General features: G+C 37.3%; 1 protein-coding gene across 2 annotated transcripts in view; it reads right to left on the reverse strand.

Moving 5' to 3' along the window:
• LOC135205005 (uncharacterized) overlaps nt 1–19,659 on the reverse strand; it is a 113,304-nt gene extending 93,645 nt beyond the window's left edge. The window contains exon 1 of one of the 2 annotated variants that reach the window (XM_064235235.1): nt 19,427–19,659. In XM_064235235.1, the coding sequence (XP_064091305.1) occupies nt 19,427–19,436 (10 nt within the window). In that variant the 5' untranslated portion in view covers nt 19,437–19,659. The remainder of the gene's footprint in view (nt 1–19,426) is intronic. The other variant, XM_064235236.1, reaches the window with a different exon arrangement.
• Between the last annotated feature and the right edge of the window lie 786 nt (nt 19,660–20,445).

The raw sequence follows: 20,445 nt of genomic DNA on the forward strand, positions 1-20,445 counted from the left end.
AAATATATCAACAAAAAAACTAAAAAACATTTTCAATTTCATAATACAAAAATATATACTCGTATAAATATGCAACTATATAAAGGACATACATGTAAATACACACTGTATATTGTTTTTAGAGGCTAAATACACGTTCATACATACACTAGTATCCATATCTTGAAACAAACTTACAAATATACACACCTGAAAAGCTTCTAATATAGTACAAACTTTGGCGTCACGCCCTTATATAATTTCTTCTATACATAATGTTCCATCTTACCAAACACTCACACAAAAAGAGGAAAACAATTTCGAAATAAACTTCCGGTCGCCAAACGCTTTGACCTGACGTGACCTTAGATATTTCGGTCGGTAAGTGGGAGAGATTTATGTTTCTGAACTGGTGACGTAAGGTGTTTGAACAAGGTGATTTTGGACGGTCTGTTTATTTGACAAATTTTGACAGTTTTAAGCTGTTTTCTCACATGTATTTAGTGATATATATAAAGACCAAAGACTGATATCTTAAGGGGAATGGTCAGAAGCTCGTTTCCGGTCAGCGCACGCGCGAGAACGCCGGAAATATTAAAAGTTTTGCGCAGGCAAAACGGTCAGGGGATAATGAGAGGACAAACATGGCTGCCCGTTGGATCGGAGTGGTGGGAGGGGGGGAGATGTATCTAGGGGGAAAAAATCCCTAGAGGAAACGTCAGTTATCTAGGACTAGAGTCTCTCTCTCTCTCTCTCTCTCTCTCTCTCTCCTAATTAGCAGCTAAATTATTGGAGTGCTTGGAAAGCCATAAGTTATGTCATGTCCCTAACTGTTTTAACTTATATAATACTCAAGTCTGAAAAAAAAAGTAAAAAATGCGGCAAAGTTTCTTCGGCGAAATCGAGTTCTCTGTATACAGCGTATAAATCTTACTCGCGGCCCTTGAAACTTTCAGCCATTGCCCGGTGATGTCCTGCGTTGTTGGCGCCTATATCATCGCCAGATGCACGATCATAGCTAACTTGAACCTTGAATAGAATCGAAAAGTACTATGGCTGGCGGGCTGCAATTTGGTGTGTTTAATAATTGGAGGGTGGAAGATCAGCATACCAATTTGCAGCCCTCTAGCCTCAGTAGTTTTGAAGATCTGAGGGCGGACAGCAAAGGTTCAGAAGGACAGACGAAGCCATATGTATATATATACATATATATATATATATATATATATATATATATATATATATATATATATATATATATATATATATGAACCTGGCTTCGCATAACATCTGTAGAACGCTCGTAGGATATCCCAGGACCCCCGGAAATAGACGATTAACAGAAACGAAATGATTCCAGAAGCCGTGAGACGATTTTCAAAATGTTTCGTTCGGTGGAACTGGCTCTCAACGGCCGTGAACGAAGCATTACGAAACGATTTGGGATAAGATGCGCATCTGGTTAGGCTGTACCTGAAAGTACACCTGCTCTTCCTGTCGAATGCTTTCATTAAATTCGGATTATGAAGGTTGGTCTGAGGATGCTTGGATGTCTCTCTCTCTCTCTCTCTCTCTCTCTCTCTCTGTTTACCTATTCCCATTCTCTATATCGATATTCCATTTCCTATGACATTCCCTCCATCTTCTTCTTCTTCTTCTTCCAGGAATTTGACATTTCCAGCAACGCATTCCAGATTCCAGTTCCTTGTCCCTGGAAGGTCAACCTTCGTCTACCCCAATGAACTGTTTCTTTCCTATGACATTCCCTGCATTTTCTTCTTCTTCTTCTTCTTCTCCCAGGAATTTGACATATCCAGCCATGCATTCCAGATTCCAGTTTCACGTCTCTGGAAGATCAGCCTTCGGCTATCCCCAATGAACTGTTTCTCATTCCTATGACATTGCCTCCATCTTCTTCTTCTTCTTCTTCTTCCAGGAATTTGACATTTCAAGCAACACATTCCAGATTCCAGTTCCTCGTCCCTGGAAGGTCAACCTTCGTCTACCCCAATGAACTGTTTCTCATTCCTATGACATTGCCTCCATCTTCTTCTTCTTCCAGGAATTTGACATTTCCAGCAACGCATTCCAGATTCCAGTTCCTCGTCCCTGGAAGGTCAACCTTCGTCTACCCCAATGAACTGTGTCTCTCTTCTATGACATTCCCTCTGTCCTTCTTCTTCTTCTTTCCAGGAATTTGACATATCCAGCCACACATTCCAGATTCCAGTTCCTCGTCCCTGGAAGGTCAACCTTCGTCTACCCCCAATGAACTGTTTCTCACTCCTATGACATTCCCTCCATCTTATTCTTCTTCCAGGAATTTGACATAACCAACCACGCATTCCAGATTCCAGTTCCTCGTCCCTGGAACGTCGTCGACCTTCGTCTACCCCCAATGAACTGTTTCTCGTTCCAATGACATTCCCTCCATCTTCTCTTCTTCTTCTTCCAGGAATTTGACATTTCCAGCAACGCATTCCAGATTCCAGTTTCTCGTCCCTGGAAGGTCAACCTTCGTCTACCCCAATGTACTGTTTCTCATTCCTATGTCATTCCCTCCGTCTTCTTCTTCTTCTTCTTCTTCCAGGAATTTGACATATCCAGCCACGCATTCCAGATTCCAGTTCCTCGTCCCTGGAAGGTCAACCTTCGTCTACCCCAATGAACTGTTTGTCTCATTCCTATGACATTCACTCCATCTCCCTCTCTCCAAGGAATGGACCACCCTGTTCCTGATGACCATTTCAGCCACGCATTCCAGATTCCAGTTCCTCGTCCCGGAAGGTCAACCTTCGTCTACCCCAATGAGCTGTCTCTCTTCTATGACATTCCCTCTGTCTTCTTCTTCCAGGAATTTGACATTTCCAGCCACACATTCCAGATTCCAGTTCCTCGTCCCTGGAACGTCGTCGACCTTCGTCTAACCCGCCCCCCCACAAGTGAACTGTTACTCAATTTGTTTCCTAGAGTCTGCTGATTTTCCATAAATATTACAACGGAAAATAACGAGAAAACTACCATTTCTGTTTCTTTAAGAATTGGTCCGACATGACTTCGCATAAATGCTGCATCATTAGTGGTTCTCTCTCTCTCTCTCTCTCTCTCTCTCTCTCTCTCCTCTCTCTCTCTCTCTGTAATACGTAGGTAGCTTTTCGCAACAATGCAAGGATGGAATCAATTTCTCTCATTTTCTCTCATTCTGTAATATGTAACGTAGTTTTACACTCAATGTGAGAGCAAGATCAGTTAACTCTCTCTCTCTCTCTCTCTCTCTCTCTCTCTCTCTCTCTCTCTCTCTCTCTCTCTCTCTCTCTCTGAGAGAGAGAGAGAGAGAAAGTATGTAGTCATATCTTTAGACATGACAAAAAAAAAGTTGAATCTCTCTCTCTCTCTCTCTCTCTCTCTATCTGTATATATATATATATATATATATATATGTTATATATATATATATATATATATATATATATATATATATATATGTAAAGAGAGAGAGAGAAATATATACTCATACCTTTAGACACGAGACAGAAAGTAAGTTGAATACCTCTCTCTCTCTCTCTCTCTCTCTCTCTCTCTCTCTCTCTCTCTCTCTCTCTCTCTCTCTCTCTCTCCATTTCTATATTTAAGAAAACATTACGTTTGTACATAACCACGATAATGTTCACTTTTTATTTTCTCAGATCAGAAATAAATTTCAAAATAAATTTTCTTTCGTTTTATGGCATAAAATCCATCGATTTTGAGGTGGAAAAAATCATTTTGTTGTCAATGAACTTTATTCACTGTGACCTTGAAAAAAGAAATGTGAATCATTTAGAAAAAAATAATAAAGATCTAAAGGAGAAAAAAAGAGGTCGGGAAATTGAGTAACCTTTCTTGATGGTCATCAAAAAATTACGGTCATTGTTCTGTGAGCCTACATTCTCTCTCTCTCTCTCTCTCTCTCTCCTCTCTCTCTCTCTCTCTCGTCTCTCTCTCTCTCTCTCTCTCATTATTTTCCTTATCATTTTTCACTGTCCTATAATCAACTGCTGAATATAATTCTGTAGGTTATTACTCTCTCTCTCTCTCTCTCTCTCGGGTCTTCCTCTCCTTCCTCTCTCCTCTCCTCTCTCTCTCTCTCTCCTGAGCGTCACATAGCGTAACGCATATCCTTTCAGCGTGCTTGCGCGTGCGCACTCAACCTAACGCCACGGGTCACGCCCTTCTCCAAATTAAGTATTATTTATATCGAAGTTGTAGTAGATCACTTTCTACTTAAAACTTCCATGACGCAATGTCGCACACGACGAGGTCCCTCCATGGTGGCAGAGGGGTCAGATGATTAAGTCTATATATTTCGTGTATACATTTTTATCCCCCATAATGTTGCAAGCGACGAGGACCACGGGAGGTTCTTGGCCTCACAGAGTTCCAAAGCTCTGTCTTCTAGCTTTCTACTTATGCTGATAGCGTCTATTTTTCCATAGATTTCTATACAATTCTACTATATAGACGTCCACTTAGACGGTCATTTGGAAAGGGGGTTCGTAATTTCGGGGTCAGGACCTCCTCCGGGGTCTAGGGAAAAAGTTTCAAACGATGATTAAAAAACAAACAGATATACAGGAACTGAACTGTGCATCTCCATAAACAGTCATCCATCTTCCCGTCCACCATATTACAACTCCCATATTTCCCATGCAGAGGAAATGATGGAAAAGTAGGGAAAATTGAGCGAAGCCGCCTTCCCTCACCAATTACCCACTTCACCAAATTACCCAACAAAGCCTAATTACCTCCACTTAGGCCTATACCTCCTTCGCCTGCTTAGAAATGAGCAGGAAAGCAGAAACAAGTGAGGAGCAGGATGTGAGTGGAGGTGGTGGTCAGTGTTGGTCTAACCCCCACAGGCGGGTTTGAAGCAGCTGTCTCACCTGGGCGAATTTTGTTTACCTCTCGTTAAGAGGTTAATGTCTCTCTCTCTCTCTCTCTCTCTCTCTCTCTCTCTCTCTCTCTCTCTCTCTCTCTCTCTCTCTCTCTCTCTCCACAACAATAGCTAGTTAGACGTCATCATGAATATGCAGTACAGTTTTGGTCACCAACACTAAGAAATGACATAAAAAAATTAGAAAGATTACAAGCAATAACCACAAAGTTAATTCCATCCATCAGACAAATAGGTTACCGAAGACGACTAGAGAGCCTGAACATGTACGGCTTAGAAACACGACGGTTGTGAGGACATCTAATAGAGCCATTCAAAATGCTGAAAGGCATAACAAAAGTAGACAGTAACCTATTTACGTTAAACGAAAACCAGACAAGAAATAATGGATGGAAACTAGAGCTGAAGAGATACAACACATCCCATTGTGGGAACTTCTTTACATACAAGATATATGACACGTGGAATAAACTGCCACCAGAAGTTGTCAACAGCAACAGTGTGGAAGAGTTTAAAGAAAGCTAGACAAAATCATTAGGACACTGTGAATGAACAGTAAAACCTGCTCCTAGAGATAAGTGAGCACACGATGTCTCCTCTTAGGATGGACTAACAAGTCTTTGAGACATCCTAATCCTTGTAACTCCTCATAACTCTCTGCAAGGACAAAGCGTCGAGACAATACTTGAAATTGTACATCATCGTCTTTCCATTTAAACATTTTTTTCCCTTCGCCCGGAAACTGAGTAACTCATTTACTCATTTCTTTCCCGTCGTTGCTGAGTCAGCAGGTGAGTCAACATGCTTTTCAGAAGTGACTCGTCTCTGTGACTCACTCTGGTCGCGTGAGTCAACTGGGGTTAGTGGTCTATGCGACTTGAAATTGTAGAGCATTTAAAAATGATTCTACAAAGTTATTGTGAAATATTTTGTGGGACTTAATAAACACACACACACACACACACACACACATATATATTTTATAATATCTCTATCTATATATATTATATATATATAATATTATATATATATATTATATATTATATATCTCTATAATTATTAATATATTATATACACAATAAATATTACATATAGATGGTCTTATAATAATACATATCTATATTAATACGTATTTATATATATGTATATATTATATATGATATATATATATATATATATATATATAGATATATATATATAAATATATATACACATATATATACATATATGGTATATAATATCTATATATATATACGTATTATAGATATATATATATATATATATATATATATATATATATATTGCTATTTGTGGCCGAGAACTATGAAAAATGTTTTAATTTATCATGAGGTTATTGTACATCAAACTCAAAGACATTTTTTATCAATTTTGTTATATATTTACTTACATATTTACCTATTTCGTAAATGTAATAATAATAATAATAATAATAATAATAATAATAATAAAAATAATAATAATATAATATAATAATAACAAGCATTGCATTTCGCAAAACAAACGTCCCTATTAGTAAACACTAAAGAAAAAAAACAAAAAAAATAAAAAAATGATTTAAAATTGTCTTTAAAAGTGAAATCGAAGATTATGTTCCGGACGTTGAATTCATCAGTGCAAAGCAAACGCCTCCTTTTTTGTTTACACCCGAGCGCTGCTCGAGTTGCCAGTTACCCCTTTCCGCGTAACTGTTATAAGTCTAATAAACAGTTTGTTGCAGTTAATTCTGTCAAATTATGATAACTACAATGAAGGAAAAAAATTCCAACATATTTTCTTTATATATTTCAAACTCCTGGCCTTCACTGTTATCGATTTGACGACTGGAAAATAAAAACGAGAAATGAAAAATCATTATTTTTCTGCAAGATCACTTCACGCGAAGCGGTGCCTGATTTATTTCAAGGTAAATAAATGAGCGTGGCGCGTGCTTCCGCGCGCTCTCAGGCACTCGTATGTTTATGTATACGAGAGAGGGGGAGTTAGACTTTTATGTATACGCATACATACACGCATACATGTATAGAATATGCAAATAAATGTATACGTTGCTCCGTTATACAATGGGATACACCAGCAACTGACAGTGATGTATGATATATTCAAAACATTGCGAAAACTCCAAACCGCACGAGAGAGAGAGAGAGAGAGAGAGAGAAAACAAGACAGTGAGAGAGAGAGAGACAGGGAGGCAGAGAGAGAGAGAGAGAGAAGAGAGAGAGGGCTTAATGCTTATTTCACCGTATACATTACAGGAAACACAGTCAAATAGATAAAAGTTTACTCTGTTCTTTGTTGTGATTACAAACGTGAATAGATAGATTGTTTATCCGAATAGATAGATAGATAAAGAGACATCCTCCACCCCCTCCCCCTTCCCCCCAAACTGTCCTACGTTTCCTCTGATATCCTACGAACAAAAGGAACTCTTCAAGGTATATCCTAGACTGAACAGGAAGTGAATCTATACTTTACAGAGCACCGTCTCATTGCTCCAGGAATTGTTTATGCATGATCGCTAAGCATAACTATATATATATATATATATATATATATATATATATATATATATATATATATATATATATATATATATATATATATGTAGGTAGGCCTATGTACTCGTATAATGAATGTCTTCATGAGATAGGCCTATGAATCGTACACTTTTTTACAATACAGTACAACCAAATACAGTCATTGTATAGTACGTATTGTCTTCAATATAGAATAATGTTTCTCTCTCTCTCTCTCTCTCTCTCTCTCTCTATCTCTCTCTCTCTCTTAACAAGATAGGCCTACGAATCATACTTGTTACGATGCAGTACATTACAGGAAAATGCAGTTGTTGCATAAGTATTATCCTCGATACAGTAGAATGATTCTCTCTCTCTCTCTCTCTCTCTCTCCCATCCATCTCCTCTTCATCTCCTCTCGGCCTCTTCACTCCCCTCTTCTCTCCTCTCTCTCATCTCCTCTCCTCACGTCCTGTGAATCAGTTGAAGAATATGATTCCTCCATGATTCATGTTTGGGTGAATCTTTCATGCGGTTTATTGGAGAGAGAGAGAGAGAGAGAGAGAGAGAGAGAGAGAGAGAGGAAATCAACTACCCAAAGGGTATCGAAGAAGACAAAGGGTTCCCGAGGCTATTTAAACCTCTGGTCTGGCGTTTTGTGACGTCACTGCAACACCTGTGGCTGTTCGAATGGAGTTGAATTTCTTAAAAGGTTCTAATTTTGTATTCTTTTTCGTTATATGTTCTACAGTAAGAAGTTTTATCTAAGCATTAAATTTTAGAATAAATGTGATTATTTAGATATATCGTTTCTTAACTATCATCAAATATTAAGAGTAATCTTTAATTAAAAATGTCCTGCCATCTTATTTCTTGATTTCTTTCAACAATAAATCATTTATATTTTTAAAAACCATTCTAAACAAATATCAAATGAAATCATTACAGTCTTTAGAGAGAGAGAGAGATTGCTTTCTTCACCATCGGTCTGTCTAATGTTGCTAACTTTGTTGCCAGCAGCCGTGCTGTGTGACCTTGGTAGCCTGACCACACGCTTATTATTTTAATCGCCTTCAAGTACTTCCTGCGCAACGCTTGACGAATTACGACGACCAAAAAATCACAAAAAGAGGCACAAACAAGATTATTACATGTCTGTGAATGCAAAATAAAAGCCTTATTAACAATTATACAGATGAAAACAAATGAATTATAGGTCTAGGGTTAGCGTCGAGCTACGGGGAATTTGGTGTAGTTAGGCCTATGGCAACAAAGAGGTTGGGAGTTCTTTTCTTTAGGTTTTTTTTGGTGTCTTTTGTGTGTGTGTGTGTGCGTGTGCGTGTGTGTGTGTGTGACTGTGGGACTGAGACACAAAGAGAGAGAAAGAGACAGAGAGAGAGAGACAGCTCACATCCGCCGTCTTTTCTCACGCCGTAATGTGTCGTGCTTCTCAGTTTCACACGTTACATCCGATGTACACTGAACCCCGGCCACTTTTGGTGGTGTTTCTCGGTTCTCGGTGCCCTCACAAGTGCCCAGAGGATTGATATGGGTATGTTTAGAGGCCTTGGGTAACAATAAGGCCCTTGACCCGTCCAAATTCGGCGGTAACTTTTTCCTTGCTTTGAATTCTGAGGAAAAGTTATTTTTTTCAAGCTTAATTTTGAGGTCAAGTTTAGTTTTCAAACTTAATATTCCAGTGAGAGAGAGAGAGAGAGAAAATAAAATTCATTCAAGTAAAAAATTGTGATATTTAATGTTATTCCTATTTTTATATTTTCATTTTAACCCAAACAATAATAATAATAATAATAATAATAATAATAATAATAATAATAATAATAAATAATAATAATAATAATAATAATAATAACTAATAATAATAATAATAATAATGATAATAATAATAATAATAATAATAATAATAATAATAATAATAATAATAATAAATAAATATAATTTCTGCTGTTGAGAACAAAAATCTCTAATTACTTGTCCGTTTTTTTATTAAATTGATAAAATTTACAGTTAATTCATAAAATTCGTTTATTTGAAACAATAACTGTAAAAATATTATTGCAAGAAAGTTAATTTAACTCTTAAAAATAACAGTTCTCGTTAATTGCAACAAGAAACAAATGAACGTCAGCTTGCGCACGAGGAATTCTGTGAACTGAGTGAGTCTTCGATGTTATATTATGAGAATTTGAGAATTTACATCAATTATCTTCGTAACTGGCCGGATAAATTGATAAATTCAAAGACAGATTAATTGATCAATTTATGAATGAATAAGATGATTGGTTAACTAACCAATTGATAAATAAATAAATGAATATCTGTCATTGGCGAATTCGTAGACCAAGATGGCGATGATTATATTGATGCTAGACCCCACACGAATTGAAGAATTATTTTCTTCAATTCCTGTGGATAGGTAAATAGATCAAGAAATAGATCAAGAAATAAATAAATAAGCAAGGCGTGACCCGACTTTCAGCTTACTCAGGACACGTGCAAGATTTTCCCCTCACGCATAAATCGTAAACATTATATTCCTGACTTTTAACGTAAATTAAAACCTGCTAAAATCTATGGTCAAATAGCGCCTTGTTGCACCAACGAAAATTAAAATGAATACGCTATATTTTTATCAGAAATGATTTATCTGTAGTGTTTAACATGCACACTATTTATTTTTTACATTTTAATTCTAATGAATAAATCACAAATATCCTATCATGAATTTCCTGTATCTTTAACTCAACGCGAAACACCTTTTTCAGACCTTTTCAGGCTCTTCCATAGACCTTTCCTAACCCCCTCAACAGGAACAAGAACAACAACAACAAAGTAATTTGTAGGCTTACTCCCCGAGTAACTGCTAAACAATCCAACCGCTGATGAATCCGCAACCAAGAATGAAGATGCTGATGGATGCTCGGTTCCACCGAAACCTCCAAAATCCGCTCTAACTTTTCACCCAAAACCACCCATCTTTACTCATATATTTTCAATGTCTCTCTTTGCTGTCCACTCCAACCACAAGACCCGTCAATGATGATGGAGGGAGAGAGGGAAACTGTTTGTTGGGGGGGGTGGGGGGGGGGGGGGGGGGGGGGGGGTTGGTCCTCAGGAAACCGCCGTGTGGGCCAATCCCGAATTTAGCTTCGAGGAATCACCCCGCAAAGACATCTTGAGGTCTTCAGACTCTGACTCCGAGGACGGATTGTCTTCGGCGGATTCTCGGTGTCACAATGTAAACAAAGACGACACTGGCGCCTCTAGCGGTAGGTTAGTGAGGCTGAGATTTGAAAGAGAGAGAGAGAGAGAGAGAGGGAGAGTAGCTTCTTCTCTATTCAAATTAGATGAAAAATCTATCAAGTCAAAATTTGTTCCTACAGAGAGAGAGAGATTGAGAGAGAGAGAGGTTTCCAGGATTAGCTCTATTGAGAAGTTTAAATAACCTTGCTTTAAATGGTTTGTTTAAATGTTTGGTTTAAATGGTGAGAGAGAGAGAGAGAGAGAGAGAGAGAGAGAGAGAGAGAGAGAGAGAGAGGGGAGTAGCTTCTTCTCTATTCAAACTAGAAGAAAAATCTATCAAGTTAAGAGTAGTTTCTACAGAGAGAGAAAGAGAGAGGTTTCCAAGCATAGATCTATTGAGAAGTTAAAATAACATTGCTTTAAATGGTCTGTTTACATGCTTGGTTTAAATGGTGAGAGAGAGAGAGATAAGCTTCTTCTCTATTCAAACTACAAGAAAAATCTATCAAGTTAATAGTAGTTTCTACAGGGAGAGAAAGAGAGAGGTTTACAAGCATAGATCTATTGAGAAGTTTAAATGTATTTGCTTTAAATGGTCTGTTTAAATGCTTAGTTTAAATGGTGAGAGAGAGAGAGAGAGAGAGAGAGAGAGAGAGAGAGAGAGAGAGATTCAAATGAAGTTGCTACAGAAGGCAACCACTTTTGACGGTACACATTTCAAATACAAGCCATTATCTTTAAGCAGTTTTAGTCAAAATATATATATAACATATATATCTATATATATATATATATATATCATATAATATATATATAACAAAATTTCCTTAACTGTCAGTAAACCATATCTTTATTTTCTCCGTGAAATATCTTTAAAAATAGCACATACATTTTTTTTAAGTATACAAAATTCTCATCAGATTGAGATGTAAACCAAATGTCATTTACAATTTCAAAATTCTGTGAAATAATTCTTTCTATTTCTTATAAGTTACACAAAAAATACTCTTAATCTCTATATTTACGCAAAGTTACATCAAAAGATCAAAGGGTATTAAATTACCTACAATGGATTTACACCATAAATGACCTACTTTTACATAAAATATTGTCCATTTGTTGTTGTTTGAGATTAAGCTGGGTTATCCCAGCACGGGCTCTTGCTCATAGAGCAGCCCGTAGGTGTGAATTTGCATTTACTTTAACACAAACAAGGCGTGATCCGCCCTCCAGCTTACTCAGGGCGCGTGTTAAAATCTACGGTCAAATAGAGCGTGGTTCCACCAGCGAAAATTAAAATAAATAGGCTATATTTTATTAGAAATCATTTTTCTGTACTGTTTAACATACGCATAATTATTCATTTTTTTTTTTACATTTCGATTCTAATAAATAAATCACGAATATCCTATCCTAAAATTCCTGTATCTTTAACTCAACGCGAAACACCTTTTTCAGACCTTTTTTAGTCTATTCCATAGGGCTTTCCTAACCCCCCAACAAGAACAACAACAACAACAAGACCAAGAACAACAACAACAAAGTGTTGGTAGGCTTACTCCCCGAGTAAGCGAAAATCATTTTGATTTCCCGGGTCACACAGTTCCAGAGGTCCTTTAGTCCTCTCTCTGCTGGACTCTGGAACAGCCTCCCTGCAGAGGATGTCGTCCAACTGGAAATCCAGGAGTTCCAGCGAAGATGCTATTCATTACTACATTAACGCAATTCAACCTCCATTTTAATATTTTACTTATTTTTTTATTTATTTATATAGTAATTTATCTTATTTTTCAAATGGTCAGAGTGAACACCATAATATTCTTTGGAAGCTTGAATTTCGAGTCAGTGGCCCCTTTGGTGGGATTGTTCCGTATGAATAGGGTTCATCTTCTGAATAATAATAATAATAATAATAATAATAATAATAATAATAATAATAATAATAATAATAATAATAATAATAATAATAATAGATTAGCTACGATGTATTTAGGGCCACAAATGACCCAAATTGAGTTAGAAATGAATAAAACCATTCAAATAAACCAACAGCCTAGCCAGAACTCAAAACCAAACATGACCCGACTCAGTTGCAAGACGGTAATTCATCTGACCGTTATGAGAATTTCATTCACAAAAAGAAGAAGAAGAAGAAGAAGAAGAAGAAGAAGAATAAGGAGAAGAAGAAGAAGAAGGCTGTTTTGTTTTGCTAATTCCTCTTCCCCCTGCCCCTCCCAAGCTCCCAACCAGGCCAGGGGGTGTTGGGGAGTACCCACCAACCCCCGCCCCCCTGAGACGTCGCAGAACGAGATGATGCTCAGCCAAGCGTGAGGTACTTCTAATGGTCTCTGATTGTTACTTGGAGTTATTACGAGTGGCCTTCTGTGGAAGACACTCTCCATTTCTGTGCTTGGGAGAATGTGGTTGTTTTAAGTATGTTATTGACATGTTGTTATGGATGTTGTTATAGACGTCACTTTTCCCTTCGGTTCTATTAAAAGATTCCACAACATAATAATAAAAGGTACGAAAGCCATCCGATCTGTGACTTGAAGCTGTGGGTCAGAGAACGAACCTTTAACCAAGAAACTAAATATTGAAATTTAGTTTGTTAAGATTGGCAATTTCAATAGACGATATTTCCATTTTTTTTAAATAAGACAGTAAATTAATCAAAAATTTATACTAGTAGGTTCTAATATACTGAGAACATCTAAAGAATTAAAGTTATAAAGTTATATATTTTTTCAAATTAACTATTTTAATAAATACTATTTTTTTAAATAATGTAGTGAATTTGTTTTTAGAAATGATATTAGTACGTTATAGTACGATAAGAACATCTCCAAAATATTAAAAATGAAGAATTAGTATAAAATAGTTTGAAAGCCAACCATATCAATAAATAATATTCTACTGCCATGCAGAAAACAGTAAATAATTTATAATTATTTTAAAATTCACATAATGAGATTCTAATATACTAACAAGCCTCCTAATATACAGAAAGAGTCCAAAATATTCACAATGAACGGACCATGATGCAAATCAGAGATCAGTAGGTTCCAGCACCGTGAGCTAAAATGGTCACTATATCTTCAATATGGGCAGAAAATCACTGTTAATTAGTGGATCACTGTAAAAGCAACCTTCACTAACCATGAATAATTTACAGTATAATTGAGTCAATTATACGGTTGAGATGCGTTAAATTATCGTGAAATTATTAAGAAGTAAACAAAAGCCTAACCCCTAATGGGAGAGACAAATTATCGTATTGTCTCAACTGTCATTTAAGTCTTAAAGGTCAGGGAATATGTTGTATAATATGGAGGGTGATGAGAGGGGCAGACCTACTTGCAAGACACCCAGTGTATGATCATATCATCAGCCCAGACTCTTCTATTCGCTCCTGATGACGAGAACACTTCAAAAACACACCAATCCATCTATTTCAGCTATTTTAACATGTTTTTTTTATATACACTTCCTCTTTCTGTCTATACATTTCCTTCTCTTATCATCTTCATTGCCGTGAACCATACATAAGATCCTTCCTAATTATCGGGAATCTTTCCCTCTCCCAGGGATACCTTACACACCTTGGTCAAGCACTTGATCACATTGTCACGACCATCGAAGCGTCTTGCTTGTAATCCAGTCAAGTTTAGGTGTGTTTCTAATCAGTCCTTCAATCTTTTAGGTTGTATTTCACTCCATGAGAGGTATTCTTGGGTTATAATAACTCTTTTAAACATTCTGTCTATACTTTTGAACGCTACAAAGTACTCACTCTATCGAGAAAAGCAAACTTTCGCTCTGAACTTATTTCTCTCTCAAACAACTTCTTTTTCTCACTAAGGTTTAGGTCACATTCGCCCGTACATCTCTCTCTCTCTCTCTCTCTCTCTCTCTCTCTCTCTCTCTCTCTCTCTCTATCACTTTTTCCTCACTTTCCTTACTCCTGTTCATGCGTAATGCCTCTGCATGACTGCTGTAGTTCCAACTCTCTCTCTCTCTCTCTCTCTCTCTCTCTCTCTCTCAGGGTTGAAAAATGACCAAATTACTTCGTTTTTTTAAGGCAAATTTGTATATGAATTAAGATAAGTTGGCTCTGGTCAGTGCCTGAATGGATGACCATGAAATGAGGCCTCATGTCACCTGTCTAAGCCGAGAGGCAGAGAGATGGTAACCTATGAACAAACGCAAGAGAGACAAAGACTTGTCAACTGTCTCCACAAATTAGCATCAGAGATTCCCACGCCATTAAGAGGCGGTCATAATTTCCCTTTTTTTTTACCTCTCTCTCTCTCTCTCTGTCTTGCAAGATCTTTAGCTCTATATCTCTCTCCCTGGCCATCCAAGTCACACATATCTAAAAAGATCAATTAAACCAAGGACACATTTAAACTAACCATTGAAACCAAAAACCCTTTTTAAATTGAAACATTAAACAAAAAACAATTTAAAAAGACCACTTAAACCAAAAAATATATTTAAACTGACAATTTAAACAGAGGATTTATACCAAAACACTTTAAAACAGAACATTTAAACCGGAAAGCATTTTAAATTGACCATTTAAACCAAAGTATTTTTAAACAGAACATTTAAACCCAAAAACATGTTAAACTGACCATTTAAACCTACGCAAATTTGAATAGAACATTTAAACCAAAACATTTAAACATAAAATTTAAACCAAAGTACATTGAAACAGAACATTTAAACCAAACATATTTAAACTGACCCTTTAAATGCACCAATTAAACTAAACCCTTTAAACCAAACATTTAAACAAAAAAAAAGCATATAAACAAATACACTTAATTAACAAGACCATTTCAAAACTAGCCATTAAAACTAGGAAAAAAACTGAACTGAACACTTTTCAATTCCCCATTTAAACGGGCCATTTAAAATTGCATTTTGCAATATTGCAATACTGTTTCGGGGTCCTCCCCCTCCCACAGAATAGCCCTTCCCCTTTAGGGGATTCCATAACCCTAACCCAGTAATATCCCTCCCCCCACCCCCCCTAATTAGCATAAATGGCCACCTGCAATTGGCTTTTCACAGAGATTGGCTGCATGAACTCATCTCGCTCCTCTCCATAAGAAGCTAATGATGAGTCTTGGTCGCATCCCTTTTCTTGCGTGGGAAGAGAGAGAGAGAGGAGAGAGAGATGAGAGAGAGAGAGAGAGAGATAGAAGGAGAGGGGAGAGACAGAAGAGAGAGACACAGAGAGAGAGAGAGAGAGAGAGAGAGAGAGAGAGAGAGAGACGAGAGAGATAGAAAGAAAAAGAAATAGAGACAGCAGAAACAGAGAAAAAGACAGAGACAGAAGACAATAAATATATAATAGAACAGAACATATATATATATATATATATATATATATATATAGATATATATATATATAATGAGAGAGGGAGGAGGAGAGAGAGAGAGAGAGAGAGAGAGAGTAGCGAGATGAGAGAGAGAGATGTATATATATATTATATATATTATATAGAGAGAGACGAGAGAGAGAGAGAGAGAGAGAGAGAGAGAGAGATGTATATATATATATATATATATATTATATATATATATATTATATATATATATATATAGAGAGAGAGAGAGAGAGAGAGAGAGAGAGAGAGAGAGAGAGAGAGAGATCTGGACGCAAGAAAGGTTTCCGTGGGAAAGGAAAAGTTACAGTGTCATGAATTCTAATCGAAATGTATTCATTAATCTTCAAGAATACATTGATAAACTTTTGCCACTGAGGCAGTGAAATCAATCTGTGGATGGGTGACCGTCAGATTCATTAGCTCTTGAGACCACGGACGGGATGTGGACCTAGCAGTTGCATCCGATAGGTTTTAATATTGATGATAACAAGATATATACGATATTTAGGCCTAATAATTATTTAGGAAAAGGAAAAACATAGAATTTGCTATTGCTTAAGAAAATAGGAGAGAGAGAGAGAGAGAGAGAGAGAGAAGAGAGCGAGAGCACCTCTGCCCCCCCTGGGTACTGGGCATATACCCCCAGGCTGTTAAACTTAATTTAGTTTTTTGCTGTCAACATGATACACTATATTCTTTTGACAGAGGCCCGCTGGTGTCACTGACCATTGTTATTGTGATGGTAGATTATTGCTGGTCATCCCTTCTCTCTCTCTCGTCTGTTTATAGCCAAGAAACAAGGGAAAACAACATAAAACAAACATTTTTTTCAGAAAAAGGCAAGAAACAAGACAAAAGAAGGGCTACCAATGTAAGCTGGAGTCTACAATCTAGCAGGACTCTCTCCCTCCAAAAGGAGTTCCCACGGAGTTCCCACAGGATATCGCCGTCCCTTTCTTACCTAACTGCACCTGGAGGGATCAGGGGATCAAGGGCAGATGCCCTCAAGGGGCAATTGCCCCAGGGGGACACTCGCTTATCTTTCCAGGGCACGGAGTATATAGTCACTGATGACAACAGACTCTGCTATCAACCTGGGCTCTGTAGTGGTGTTGGGTTGTGAGAATTGGGTATTTTATCTCTCTCACTGTCTCTCTTTCTCTTTCTGATGCTGGAAAGGAAGAAGAAGAAGAAGAAGAAGAAGAAGAAGAAGAAGAAGAAGAAGAAGAAGGAATATAGGAAGAAACTCATGACGATATCTCAACCCCTTGCCTTTCCAGCATCCTGGAAAACTTATCAGCGAAGACGAAAATAACTTTTGGAATCTTTTCGACCCTGAACTTCCTCAAGAGGAACTGGACATCTGACCTAATTCCAAAAGCTGTAGTATGTCCTACTGGCAGTCCATAAGAGACGTGTCATAGTGCCAAAGTCTGTGGGACATGATTATGTCCTAATTTAGGTCACCAGGAGGGATATTCGAATTCCGGGACTCTGTAGGACATATTTCTGTCTTCCAAAAGTCTCTAAGACATATTTCTGTCTTCTAAAAGTCTGTAGGACATTTCTGTCTTTCAAAATTCTGTAGAACATATTTTTGTCTTCCAAAAGTTTGTTGGACATATATGTGAATTCCAAAAGATTTCAGGACATTTTTTCTGGCTTCAAGATGTATGTAGGACATATTCCAGAATTCCAAAAGTCTTTAGGACATATTTGTGAATTCCAAAAGCTTTAAGGGCATTTTTCCGGACTTCAAGATGTATGTAGGACATATTCTAAAATTCCAAAAGTCTTTATGACATATTTATGAATTCCAGGTCTCCAGGACATAATTTTGAATTTAAAGGTCTGTAGGACATAATTTTGAATTCCAAAATCTTTAGGACACAATTTTGAAATCCAAAAATCTTTAGGACACAATTTTGAATTCCGAAAATCTTTAGGACATATTCCTGGATTCCAAAAGTTTCCAGGACATGATTTTGAATTCCAAAAGTCCGTAGGAAATACTCCTGAATTACAAAAGTCTAGAGGAAATTATTACAAACCCAGAAGTCTAAGACAGGTTCATGAATACCAAAAGTCTGTAGGACATATTGAAAGATTCCAAAAGTCTTTAAGGTGTATTCCTAAATTCCAAAAGCCTGTAGGATATATTCCTGAAAACCAAAACTCCACATTTTTAAAGATTCTAAGCCATTTTGTCTAAGGAACCAGACCTCAAAAGGATCAGGTTTCAGAATTGACCGTTTTTTTTTTTTTTTTTTTTACCTGTCAATAGGACCGGATTCTGTGACAGGGATTTTTGGGAACTGATGGAACTCCATTTAAAGGACTTGTAAGTTCCAGTATTGACAGAAGGATTGTGGGAGATTTAGAGATGACAAGAGAGATTTGTTTATAGTTGACAGGATATTTATAGATCATGTTGGAGATCCAGACATATTTGTTGGAGATCCAGACATATTTGTTGGAGAGCAAGATTTTTTTTTTTTTTTTATTTTTTTTTTTTTTTTTTTTTTGAGATCAAGACATTTGTTGGAGATCAAGATAAATTTGTAGGGGAATAAGTTGAATTTGTTGGAGATTAAGATGAATTTGTTGGAGATCAAGATAAATTTGTTGAAGATCAAGATTAATCTATTGGAGCGTCAGACAGATTTGTGTTGGAGATTCAGACACATTCATATTAGAGATTTAGAGAGATTTGTATTGGAGTTCCAGGCAAATTTATGTTGGAGATTTAGACAAACTTGTATTGGAGATCCAGACAAATTTGTGTTGGAGATCAGACAGATTTGTTGGAGACCAAGATAAATTTGTTGGAGATCCAGGTAGATTTATGTTGGAGATCCAGACAAATTTATGTAGGAGATCCGGGTATATTATCATGGCAATGATAAATTACATTACATAAATCAAAGGAGAGAGAGAGAGAGAGAGAGAAGAGAGAGAGAGAGAGAGAGAGAGAATTTTGACAGGTAAATTTAATTATTTATATATAAACATAGAGCAAGTACAATAAAAATTAGTTATCTAAATAAACTTTAATTGATTAATTAATTAATCAATTAATAATAATAATAATAAAACAAATAATAATATTAATAAGAATAATAATAATAATCTTTTAAAACTTCTTAGAATAAAAATAGGTTGAAAATACCTTCCAATCAAACCACGATGCCTTGGGCATGACCAAAGACCCGCGACCTCCCCCCCCTATACCCCAACCCACACGCCCCCCCCTCAAATAAATCGCCAAAATGTGGCCGGGGGGTCAACCAAACGATGCCCTTTTGACCAAAACTCACCGTCAAGCATCCCTATGATCGCCTTCGCCAGTTCTTGCTGCTATAAGATAAATCCCACAGGGGATTTAGGGATTCCCTCACACTAATCCCCTCGAGCACATCGTTCTAATCCCCCTTTCAAGGGGTTACGGACGGACGCACGGACACAGATAGGTCACAAATCCACGAATCGCACGCCCACTGACACAAAGGCACGACCGTGGGATGGGTAACCCAGGTTCATACTGAGGGAGTTCATCTCATCATGCGTCCGCGGGACCCCAGGTGTCAGGAGTCGATGGCTACGTCATAGCTTTCGTCGCTTCTGATTGGCTTAACACCTAGCAGCAGGCGGGGCGAAGTGCCCAACTCGAGCGGCGATTGGTCCAGCGCGTCGTGTCGTCACGGTGTCGCTCTTGTTTGGGATCCGAGGCCTCCAGATGCTTTTCGGGGTTCCCATTGGTCACCCGATCTATGACGTCACGCGTCGTGGATGCTGACTGGCGCTCTTACCAGGTAACTTATGACGACAGAGGAAAGTTTCATCTGATTGGCTGAAAAGTCCAGGTGAAATGATGACGTCATGGCATGTTGTTTAGGAGATGGAGTACCAAGTATATATGGTAGGGTTCTTCTGCCCAAAATTGGCAGCTGTATGCCCGGGGCATTGTAGCACCAAGTCACGACCTGGGGCGAATTCTAACGACCTTTATAAATGACCTGGAGGGGAAGTTTACCTGTGCTTAGCAAGTCCTTTCTTTACCTGTACAGGTGAGAGTTATTTTACTTGATGGAATTAATCTGATGTTTACCTGTGTTTACATCTCAAAAACATTTTGCCGGATTTATAAATTATATTTGGACAGTGACCCTTATTACTGCGACGCCATTTAACGTTACAAATAGGACGTGACCTAACACACACAAGCACACACAAAAAACATTCATTCTGTAATGAGAGAACAATATTAAAAAATATCAAAATGAAGGACTTTCATATCAGCTTCTATAAAGTCTACGGGAATAAGACGTTCGGTTTC

The sequence above is a fragment of the Macrobrachium nipponense genome, chromosome 48, assembly GCF_015104395.2.
Source record: "Macrobrachium nipponense isolate FS-2020 chromosome 48, ASM1510439v2, whole genome shotgun sequence".
NCBI classification, from domain to species: domain Eukaryota; kingdom Metazoa; phylum Arthropoda; class Malacostraca; order Decapoda; family Palaemonidae; genus Macrobrachium; species Macrobrachium nipponense.